The following is a 10,737-nucleotide window of genomic DNA, read 5'->3' as shown; positions in this document are numbered from 1 at the left end:
TAATGGACAGCACAGTGGAGAGTGACAGGAAACAGGGAGGCAGAGAGAGGGGGAGTGACATGCAGCGAAAGGCCGTCCGATGCGGGATTCGAACCGGGGCCGACTGCAGCGAGGACTGTAGCCTCTACACATGGGGCGCCTGCTTAAACCACTACGCTACACGACGCCCCATTCTGCAGATTATTTCTGACATTAAACATGGGGTTACCGAGGGTCGCCCCAGAAGTGTAAAAACAGGAAATAAGAATGGTAAACAAACAAGCATGAAAGGAGCTAATGCTAACATTAGCATTACAAGAGAAAAGACTGACAGTATAGACACAGAGCTCAGTGTGTGGTGTTATCTGATCACATGATGAGTTCATTATCTGCTTTCATCAGATCTCAACCAACATTATTTTGAAGTGGAGGAAAGTGTCAAATCAAAAGTCCCAGACCCACAAGTGTATGAAACATGTTTTAAATTGTTTTCTTTTCCACCATTTAATTTACTTTGTAGGGTTTGTCTCTGCATCAGATCTGGATTCACTTCAACAGTCACATCAGTAAACAGAAGGAGTTAGTCTTTTAATGAATTTTATAATTACAATATAATTACATTAACATGAGGAAACATCTGGACAATAAGGTGTATCCTTCTCATTGGTTCATTTTCCCTCATCAGCTGTTTGCACCCGACATGACAGACCAACAGTTGATCAGGTGACAGCTGAAGCCCGTGAACTTGATTTGGTCAGAGCATCAGTCCGTCTGTCCTGCAGGTCAAAGTTCAGGGTTTAGTCTGTTTTTCATGTCAGCTGACAGGAACCAATAATCAATCACCTGTTCATTTCCTCGACATGTCGGCCTGCAGGGGAATGTACTGACAGTCAGTTACAGCTGGTCCTTTATAATCTGGCCGCCGGACCTAGTTACAGGAATCAGAGCTTTGAGCCTGTTGGTTGTGTGACCTCGCCCCGGGTCTGGCGCTTAGTCTCCGGTCAGATCGGCATGGTTTTCCCGGTAACAGTCCTTTTGATGGCAGAGGCCGCCATCCCCCCCATGAAGCGGATCCCGGCGCTGCCCCCGGGCAGCAGCGACACCACGTACCCGACGATGACGGTGACCTGCAGGGCGGCTCCCAGCGCCGTCAGTACGGTGCTGTGGAGGCTGAGCGCCGCGTACAGAGTCCCTCCGAGGGCGCACAAGTACACGGCGGCTCCGGGGGAGGTCGGCAGGCCGGCGACGAGTCTGCTGGGGCCGCGCAGCACCGCCGCTGCCGCGATGGCGAACAGCGAACCGAGCGACCAGAGTAGAGCGAACTTCCGTGCGTAGAGCAGCAGCAGCGGCGCGTACAGCGCGGACAGTCCGAAACACAGCGCGGAAAACGACACGCACACCCCGAAGGCAACCAGCCGCTGCCGGCGGCTCATGCCCGGCAGGCAGGGGTCCGGCTCGGCCGACCACGGCCAAGAAAAGCCGCTGTTTCCGCTGGAGCTCTGGCCTGACCGCGGGCTGGACCACCGCCCGAACCAGCTCCCGGGTACCGGCTCCGGCTCATCCAGGTCCACCGTGGTGCTGGAGCTGGACTGAGAGATGGTCTTAGCGCCGCCGCCTTTGGAATGAGCCAAATACTCCTGGAGCTGTCGGTTCAGGTCCGCCATTACCGAGCAAGCTAACTGGCTAATTGTTAGCACGACTACTTCTTCGCTGATTGTTCGTCCTGTATATTTCCGCCGGCAGCGCGGGGCCTTCCCGCCCTCTACAGGACAGATTAAAAACTACATCAAACACCTTCACAGTAAAATACAGATTCACAGAAAACGGAGGTCAAACTACGGAAGAGGATTAGGGCCATATGAGAACTGTTTTTAGATTTGACTTTTAACTCGTGGCCCTAATCCTCTTCTGTATCAAACCCACCTCCCATGAAAGATAAAAATGAATAAAACAGGAAATGATGATAATAAGAATAATAATAAAGGAGAAATAAATGCAGGCAAAACAAATGGTAATCAGACATGAATACCAGAATTGATTACCAGTTGATCAGATATTGACTGATCTGTGTTTTCAGTCTCTTATTTTGGTAAAAGGTCACATGACTTCAGCTGTTGGACTAAAATTAACCCTTCAGATGATTGGCTGGATGACTGACAAACACAACCATCTATGGTGTGTGTGTGTGTGTGTGTGTGTGTGTGTGTGTGTGTGTGTGTGTGTGTGTGTGTGTGTGTGTGTGTGTGTGTGTGTGTGTGTGTGTGTGTGTGTGTGTGTGTGTGTGAGAGAGAGAGTGTGTGTGTGAGAGTGTGAGTGAGAGAGAGTGTGTGATTCATTCACAGCATTGATCAGACAAAGAAACAACCAAATCCAAAGTAAGAAACCAACCAGGCAGCAGGTAACACACACACACACACATATACACACACACACACACACACACACACACACACAGTGTTTGATAAGGAGCATGTCTTCATGTTACAGTCTGACACACTCCTCAGGTTTTTGGTTCTGTTCTCCAGAGGAACAGAGAAAAACTGAGACTCTATGATTCTCACTGTTTGTCATCAGAAAAGATGCTAACAGTTTGTCATGATCCACTCTGTGTGCTAAGCTAGGCTAACAGTTTGTCATGATCCACTCTGTGTGCTAAGCTAGACTAACAGTTTGTCATGATCCACTCTGTGTGCTAAGCTAGGCTAACAGTTTGTCATGATCCACTCTGTGTGCTAAGCTAGACTAACAGTTTGTCATGATACACTCTGTGTGCTAAGCTAGGCTAACAGTTTGTCATGATCCACTCTGTGTGCTAAGCTAGACTAACAGTTTGTCATGATACACTCTGTGTGCTAAGCTAGACTAACAGTTTGTCATGATACACTCTGTGTGCTAAGCTAGACTAACATTTTTCCTCTTTTTCCAGTCTTTATGCCAAGCTATGCTAATGGTTTTCCATCCATTTCCAGTCTTTGTGCTAAGCTAGGCTAATGGTCCTAGATACAGAGATTTCTTTTTTAGTGTTTGAAACAATATCGAACGATCAATCAATTGATCAGCAGAAAGTTCGTCAGCTGAAGACTGAACTCTTCAATGTGGCGTCTGTCATTTTTCTAGAAGAATAAATCAAACCTCTGGACGTAAATAAGTCTCCACAGCAGAAATCAATCAGCTGATTGACGATGATGCGGTCCTAACAGCAGCTCGTGTGTCCTGACAGGTCGCCTCATGTCGGTCTCTCAGATCACCCCCACCCTGTTCCTCAGCGGGGCCGACGCCCCCCTCAACGCGGCGCTGGTGTCTCAGAAAGGCATCACCCTGATCGTCAACGCCACGCTCAGCCACGCCTGCCCCGCCTACCCGGGGGTGGAATGTGTGCGTGTTCCCGTCTCCGACCTGCCCAGCGCGCGCCTCGGAGACCACTTCGACCGCGTGGCCGAGCGTATCCACGGCAACCGAGCGGGCGGCACACTGGTGCACTGTGCTGCCGGCATGAGCCGCTCGCCGGCGCTGGTGATGGCCTACCTGATGCGCTTCCGGGGGGTGACGCTCCGCCAGGCGCACCGCTGGGTGCAGGACAGCCGGCCCTACGTCAGGCTGAACGCCGGCTTCTGGGAGCAGCTGCTGCAGTACGAGAGGCGGCTGTACGGCAAGAACACCGTCAGGGTGGCGGCAGTCGACAACATGTCGCCCCCCCCGCCCCCACTGACCCCGAGGCTGACAAGGGCGACGCCACCGCAGCAGCAGAGGACCTGGTTAACTCTGGTCCCCCGGTCCCCCCTCATGACCCGAGCATCAGGGTTGCCCCTGACGACACGAGCTCAGGTGACGACGTCAGTAAACAAGTCCAGAAGAGGAACCAGGCCCAAAGTCTGAGAACAGATCCCCCACAGAACCAGGTTTAAAACCACCTCACCTGGCTGCTGACATCACAGGTGGGCGTGGCCAGAGCACATTTCTGGGTGACACAGGTGTGAATCTTTCAGCCAGAGGGGTCAGCAGAACCCTGAGGTCAGTCTCAGCTGTAGTGACCTCTGACACCACGACTCTGTGACAGTGAGGTGTCTCCTGAACAAATTGACCTATGACCTCTGACACCACAGTATCTGAGACTCGAGTTCATACCAGGTGTGAACTGGACCTGAGACCCGACACCTGATGAGGATCCTGGTTCTGCTCAGGTCTACATGAGACCGGCTCCAGGTGTGAAACTGATAGTTAAGAATCAGCTGCTTCTGTGTTTTAATGCAGTGGTTCCCAACCTGTGGGCCGGGGCCCTCTGGTGGACCGTGAAGGTATCGGAAGTGGGCCGACACTTTTTGTAATTATTATTATTTGGTTTAGTTTCTGTGTTTGATATTTTCTGTTTGAGTTATTTATTTATTTCTGTTTTTGTGTTTTATTTCTTTTTCTTCTTGTTGGAAGTTCATGATTTCATTTGCTTCACTGTCTGTTTCCCTTTGATCTATTTTGACTGATCAGATTCATTCATTTTGTTTGTGACTGAGTCACAGAAGGCTTTAATGGATCAGGAAGTAATATAATTTAAAAAAAAGAAAAAATATATTTAATTATATTAAAAATGTAAATAATGTTTATAAATGTTTAAAAACAAAACCATCTTTAAAAATATTAAAAATATTTTTTTCTTGTCTATGACAGGAACCCTCATGTCGTCGCTGCCGGACCACAGCGTTTACTTTCATTCTAAAAACACATTTTTCACATGTGGCCTGATGTTGAAGGATCCTTGATCTTCATCATTAAAATAAAAAGCTGTGAGGACGTTTTGTTTGTTACATGGTCGGACGTGGAGCGTTTGATCCACTGGTTTCATGTGTGAAACTGATGTTTTCATACAGCTCCAGCTGTTTACGTCATATCTGTGAACATCAACATCTGCCTTTTACAACACGTGTTGTAACAACATGAAAGAGGATAATTACTGTGTCCAACATTTTTATGTTTCTATTTTCTGTGCACTTTGGAAATTCTAATTAAAATAATTAACTAAAACTTTGTGATTTAATTTAGTAACTTGTCTTTATCTTATATTTCATTTCATATTAATTAATTTATTTTTAGCTTTAACATTAATTGATCACTTTAATAAAAAACAGACATTCATCAGTAATTGTTTTACAGATTTATAAACTGTTTGAATATAATTAACTAATATAAAACTCAGCATTTATTATTTAGCTTTATTTCATCGTGTGTCAAGGTGTGTGTGTCTGAAGGTGTGTGTGTGTCTGAAGGTGTGTGTGTGTCTGAAGGTGTGTGTGTGTGTGTGTGTGTGTGTGTGTGTGTGTGTGTGTGTGTGTGAGAGTGTGTGTGTGAGAGTGTGTGTGTGTGTGTGTGTGTGTGTGTGTGTGTGTGTGTGTGTTGTGTGTGTGTGAGAGAGAGAGAGAGTGTGTGAGAGAGTGTGTGTGAGTGTGTGAGTGAGTGAGTGTGTGTGAGAGAGATGTCTGAGCTCCAACAGTGAGTCAGTCCCCATAGACTCCCATGTTAAAATGTCCAACTTTACAGCAGAAATAAACATGTTTACAGCCTGGTACAAAAACTGTTTTGGTCTCTAGAGCTGATTTCCTCCTTCATGACACCTGTTTATATAACTCACCTGTTTATATAACTCACCTGTTTATATAACTCACCTGTTTATATAACTCACCTGTTTATATAACTCACCTGTTTATATATCTCACCTGTTTACATTTTATTAAGGACTACAGTTATGGAGGGAAATGGGCGTGGCCTCTGTGAGTGACAGGTGGGTGAGCATATGTTTGACACCTAAGTCTCAGCTTTGACCTTATGGATATAAAATGTCATCACTTAATTTTATCCTCATAAACATTTGAGTTAATTTGTGTCATAATTAGTCGATGAATTTATGAGTCATGGCCAAACTGTTTTGTGATGTCACTGTGACCTTTGACCTTTGAGTATGAGACTAAATCAGCTGCTCCTCGGACATTAGAGATTAGACAAATATGTCATCTGAGTTCATGGACTGTTATTGTTGTTACTCCTACAGGTCAGAAGTTCTTCTTCTTCTGCTGCTTTTCTCAGGTACAAGCAGCTTCAGGTGTTTCACCGCCTCCTTCTGGACTCGCAGCTGGGACCTGACCAACAGAGTCCAGACCACATGTGCTACATTCTGGTTCATCTGAGGCCGCCTGAAGTCTTTAGTTTATTCCATTGTTTATTCCCCAACAACAAATTGCTTCCAGCTCTCCTGATGTTACTGAAAGGAATTCTGGGAAACGTAGGACAAAGTACAACCTTTAACTCACTTGTTCAGTCTGAGGCCTGATTAACCTGATCACACAGCAGTGTGTGTGTGTGTGTGTGTGTGTGTGTGTGTGTGGTGTGTGTGTGTGTGTGTGTGTGTGTGTGTGTGTGTGTGTGATCCTCTGGAGCTTCTTCTTCTCTGAGAGATCAATGACTCTGCTGACACTCCCAGTCTCCAACCTGGAAGTTAATCCTCTCTGGATTGTCAGGAAGCTTCTGTCTCCCTCCTCGTGTCACTCTGGTCAGGTGTTCAGACAGGTAGAATACTGGATTAGCAGAGTTTGGGTCCAGAACCACAGGACTGTAGGAGACCACGTCCTTCATCTTGTTCCAGATGTTGAAGGTCAGGTTGCCCAGATGTTTGGCCTGGTCTATCAGAGCTCCTGAGCCCAGCTGGTGATCCTCCAGCAGGGGGCGCTGCTGGACTCTGTCCACTGCAGCCTTGTAGCTGAGCAGGAATGAGACGTCTTCAGCTCTCAGCTCGTCCTCTGTGGCTCTGACTGTGTCTGAAAGAGCTGCTATCTCTCTGCTCAGAGCCTCCATCTTCTCCTTCATCACCTGACTCTTCTGCTCCTCTTCCTCCCTCAGTGCAGCCATCCTGGCCTCCTCTTCCTCTTCTAGAAACTGGTGAAGCTTCTTAAACTGCTCCTTAATCAGCGTCTCTGTGTGTCGGGCCTGGACCTTAATGTGTTCTGCTGTTTGATCAAACTCCACTTTAACTTCATTAAGAGCATTTAACTTCTTCTTTAAGGGCTCCAGAGTTTCCTGAAGCTTCTTCTTGTGTTGTGGAGCAGCTTCATCGATGGGTCTGAATCTGTGGTCGCTGTGTGTCTCTGAGTCTCTGCAGACGAGACACACTGGCTGCTGATGGTCCAGACAGAAGAGTTTGAGTTTCTCAGAGTGCAGACTGCAGAGAGCCTCTGAAGATCTCTGAAGGTCTCACACAGGTTCTTCAACACCAGGTTAGGAGCTAGATCGTCCCTTGAATGTCTTCTCCTACAAACTGGACACTCTCGTGTTGGTTTGTCTCTGCAGACAGACAGTCTCTACAGAAGCTGTGGCTGCAGGACAGGATGACAGGATGTGTAAAGACCTCCTGACAGACGGGACAGCAGAGATCCTCCTCTAATCTGGGAGACGCCATTTTGTCTCTGAGTGACGTTGAAAACACAACAGACAGGAAACCAGTTGGCCGCTCCCTGTTCCCTGAGAGTTACTTTCATTTGGAGTCTGTTAAACTCTGTTCAGTGTGTGGCGTCAGCAACAGGTTCCAGTGCTGGTATCCCAGTGTTCCCAGTGCTCCCAGTGCTCCCAGTGTTCCCAGTGTTCCCAGTGTTCCCAGTGTTCCCAGTGTTCCCAGTGTTCCCAGTGTTCCCAGTGTTCCCAGTGTTCCCAGTGTTCCCAGTGTTCCCAGTGTTCCCAGTGCTCCCAGTGCTCCCAGTGTTCCCAGTGTTCCCAGTGTTCCCAGTGTTCCCAGTGTTCCCAGTGCTTCCTCCTGCAGCTGACCTCCGTCAGTGAAGTGGCGGTCTTGGTCTGTAGGTGAATCGTCTGTCTCCCTGTGTCTCTCTGTCACCTGGCTGGTCTCAGGTGATTCAGGAAGGGGGCGGATATGTAAAAGATTGAAGTAGGAAGTTAAAAAATTTAAATTTAAGAAATTTAAATACAACTAAACATATTCACAGTGAGGGTTAATGTGTTAATTATACTAAAGTTTAGTACATACATAGGTACTACTACTGTACTAATGTAATACTACATATAATAATAAAACTATGAGAAAATATAAATCAAGGTAGTTCTTTGTTCACACAGACGTTCTTCAAATCTTTTCTCTGCTGTTGAACCTGGTTTCTTGATGGAGGCAGGTGGAGGTGATGAAGAGCTTCAGCCATCTTCATCACCTCTGTTCATTTAAAGCTCAGATCTTAAGTGGTTTGAAATTTATCATATTTTTGTTTGTATGTTAATTTGTGGTCAACTGAACTTTGTTATTCTGTTTTATTCTCTCAACATGGGGCTGCACACAAACGCTTTTATTCTGAAAACCCGTACAGGAAGTCACTGTGTGTAGCCCGGGCAACTTGTGCTCGGAGGGGCTCGGCTCCACTCGGTTTGTTTTCTTCCCGCCCCTCCATCGTCCGGAACGGAGCGACATGAAAACCGGATCCCGCGGCGTTTGGGTGCTTCGGTTTTGGACAAGACTGGACAGAGAGGACCGGGAACCGGAGCGGACCAGGATCCAGAGCGGACTGGGATCCAGAGAGGACCGGGATCCAGAAAGGACCAGGATCCAGAGCGGACCGGGATCCAGAGCGGACCGGGATCCAGAGCGGACCGGGATCCAGAGCGGACCAGGATCCAGAAAGGACCGGGATCCAGAGCGGACCGGGATCCAGAGCGGACCGGGATCCAGAGCGGACCGGGATCCAGAGCGGACCGGGATCCAGAGCGGACCGGGATCCAGAGCGGACCGGGGGATCGTGTTGCAGATGTTTCAGAGCTGAAAGGCTCCGGACAGACACCGAGCGGCTGGTTGCAGCGGAGCCGGGTTGGGGTGGACTTCTGGCGGCTGCAGCTCCTCCTGCGTCTCGCTGAGCGGCGGAGGACTGAGTGAGACATGTACCAGGTCCAGGTGAGCCTCACCTCTGTTTCCGGTGCTCACCTGTCACATTAACAGATGATCAATGTTTCTGTTGGGAACCAAACAAATCAGAAGCAGGTAAATACGGTTCAACATTTCTGTCTGTTTTCAGTTTCCCGGGTAGAAAAACAGATTCACACCGAATCTTTAAAGCGGGAAAAGACAGGTTTTACAGTCAGACTTAATTAATCACTTCACTGATTCATATCTGTCTTAATGTGACTTATACACTAATCAACACAAAATATTAACAATAATCTTAAAATGATCAATCAGTGACTCACTTGTTTTTACCTGACGTGTCTGATCATCTTTAATTTCTCTGCTTTTAGAAAAGTTATTGATTAATTTCATGTGGCTCATTTTTCTGGTTCCTGTTTTCTACATGATTTAATGCAGATAAGGATTTTATCTATTACTATTATATTTGTATTATTGATGGGAGATGAGTAATGAATAATTAATTATCAATCTGATTGATCACATCAGAGAAACTGAACCAGTGTCTGTTTGAAACCTCAGTGTGAAACTGAACAAGTTTAACTTGTCTTATTCTGTCCAACCAACAACTTCAACCATCAGTCATCAATACACGTATTGATAAAGCTTGTGTCAGCGTCTCGTCCCTGAGGTGACTTCCTGTTCTCTCAGTCTTGTGTTATGAGTGAGTGATGGTGGTTGTGAGTCTGTGTGCTGAGGCTCGTGACCTTCAGACTGAAATGAGCTGAGGCAGATTTACAGCTCAGTTCTTCAGCGCTGGAATGAACTGAGTCTGCAGCTGCTGTCAGAGTCTTCATCATCATCTTCATCAGCTCCACGCTCACTCTCCCCTTTCTGTTTCCTCTCATCTTCACTCTGTGTTCAACACAGAATCCCAGTCACTCTAGTTACTACTCCGTCTTCAGAGAGTAGACTGATCCAGGGAGCGAACTAACACCAGAGAGTAGACTGGTCCAGGGAGCGAGCTAACACCAGAGAGTAGACTGGTCCAGGGAGCGAGCTAACACCAGAGAGTAGACTGGTCCAGGGGAGGCGCTAACACCAGAGACTAGACTGGTCCAGGGAGCAAGCTAACGCCAGAGAGTAGACTGGTCCAGGGAGCGAGCTAACACCAGAGAGTAGACTGGTCCAGGGGAGGCGCTAACACCAGAGAGTAGACTGGTCCAGGGAGCAAGCTAACAACAGAGAGTAGACTGGTCCAGGGGAGGCGCTAACACCAGAGAGTAGACTGGTCCAGGGGAGGCGCTAACACCAGAGAGTAGACTGGTCCAGGGAGCAAGCTAACAACAGAGAGTAGACTGGTCCAGGGAGCGAGCTAACACCAGAGAGTAGACTGGTCCAGGGGAGGCGCTAACACCAGAGAGTAGACTGGTCCAGGGGAGGCGCTAACAACAGAGAGTAGACTGGTCCAGGGAGCGAGCTAACACCAGAGAGTAGACTGGTCCAGGGGAGGCGCTAACACCAGAGAGTAGACTGGTCCAGGGGAGGCGCTAACACCAGAGAGTAGACTGGTCCAGGGGAGGCGCTAACACCAGAGAGTAGACTGGTCCAGGGGAGGCGCTAACACCAGAGAGTAGACTGGTCCAGGGGAGGCGCTAACACCAGAGAGTAGACTGGTCCGGGGGAGTGAGCTCTCTGTTTATATTCATAGAACTGTAACAGTTATTACAGAAAGTTTTAACAGATTATTGAATTGTTGATCTGTGGAAACACATTGTGCAAGTGTTTTGATAATTGATTCATTGATTTGAAATCAGTACGAGTTCCACCCAGGTCTGGGCCTGGACTCCAGTGTGTGTGACTTCTTACTTCAGTCAATACTG

General features: G+C 47.6%; 3 protein-coding genes across 7 annotated transcripts in view; 2 read left to right on the top strand and 1 right to left on the bottom strand.

Annotated features, from left to right (window-relative positions):
* Nucleotides 1–546: 546 nt before the first annotated feature.
* Nucleotides 547–3,249, bottom strand: sft2d3 (SFT2 domain containing 3). The gene is made up of 2 exons (XM_056391593.1): nt 3,112–3,249; nt 547–1,741 (listed from the first exon to the last, which is right to left on the bottom strand). Exon 2 carries the CDS (start codon nt 1,641–1,643, stop codon nt 981–983), a length of 663 nt encoding a protein of 220 aa, XP_056247568.1. The 5' UTR covers nt 1,644–1,741; nt 3,112–3,249; the 3' UTR covers nt 547–980.
* On the top strand, nt 1,642–4,995 carry si:ch1073-184j22.2 (dual specificity protein phosphatase 18). 4 transcript variants are annotated; one of them, XM_056391595.1, is made up of 2 exons: nt 1,642–2,354; nt 3,200–4,995. In XM_056391595.1, exon 2 carries the CDS (start codon nt 3,208–3,210, stop codon nt 3,853–3,855), a length of 648 nt encoding a protein of 215 aa, XP_056247570.1. In that variant the 5' UTR covers nt 1,642–2,354; nt 3,200–3,207; the 3' UTR covers nt 3,856–4,995. The 4 variants fall into 4 exon arrangements, 2 of the variants coding, with proteins under 2 accessions (XP_056247570.1, XP_056247569.1); XM_056391594.1 differs by having other exon boundaries at nt 1,642–2,377; XR_008829204.1 differs by lacking the exon at nt 1,642–2,354 and having other exon boundaries at nt 3,208–4,182; nt 4,642–4,995.
* Nucleotides 4,996–8,765: 3,770 nt separating this feature from the next.
* Nucleotides 8,766–10,737, top strand: part of pex5lb (peroxisomal biogenesis factor 5-like b) — a 27,027-nt gene continuing 25,055 nt past the window's right edge. The window contains exon 1 of one of the 2 annotated variants that reach the window (XM_056391500.1): nt 8,766–8,905. In XM_056391500.1, the coding sequence (XP_056247475.1) occupies nt 8,891–8,905 (15 nt within the window). In that variant the 5' untranslated portion in view covers nt 8,766–8,890. The remainder of the gene's footprint in view (nt 8,906–10,737) is intronic. The other variant, XM_056391501.1, reaches the window with a different exon arrangement.

Source organism: Seriola aureovittata, chromosome 12 (assembly GCF_021018895.1).
Source record: "Seriola aureovittata isolate HTS-2021-v1 ecotype China chromosome 12, ASM2101889v1, whole genome shotgun sequence".
Lineage (NCBI taxonomy): Eukaryota > Metazoa > Chordata > Actinopteri > Carangiformes > Carangidae > Seriola > Seriola aureovittata.
The sequence above is the reverse complement of the archived record's forward strand: the minus strand, read 5'-3'. Positions and strand labels throughout refer to the sequence as shown.

Bases quoted from the DNA above. Each gene is read 5' to 3' on its own strand.
- sft2d3 (XM_056391593.1), bottom strand. From the start codon at position 1,643: ATGGCGGACCTGAACCGACAGCTCCAGGAGTATTTGGCTCATTCCAAA.
- si:ch1073-184j22.2 (XM_056391595.1), top strand. From the start codon at position 3,208: ATGTCGGTCTCTCAGATCACCCCCACCCTGTTCCTCAGCGGGGCCGAC.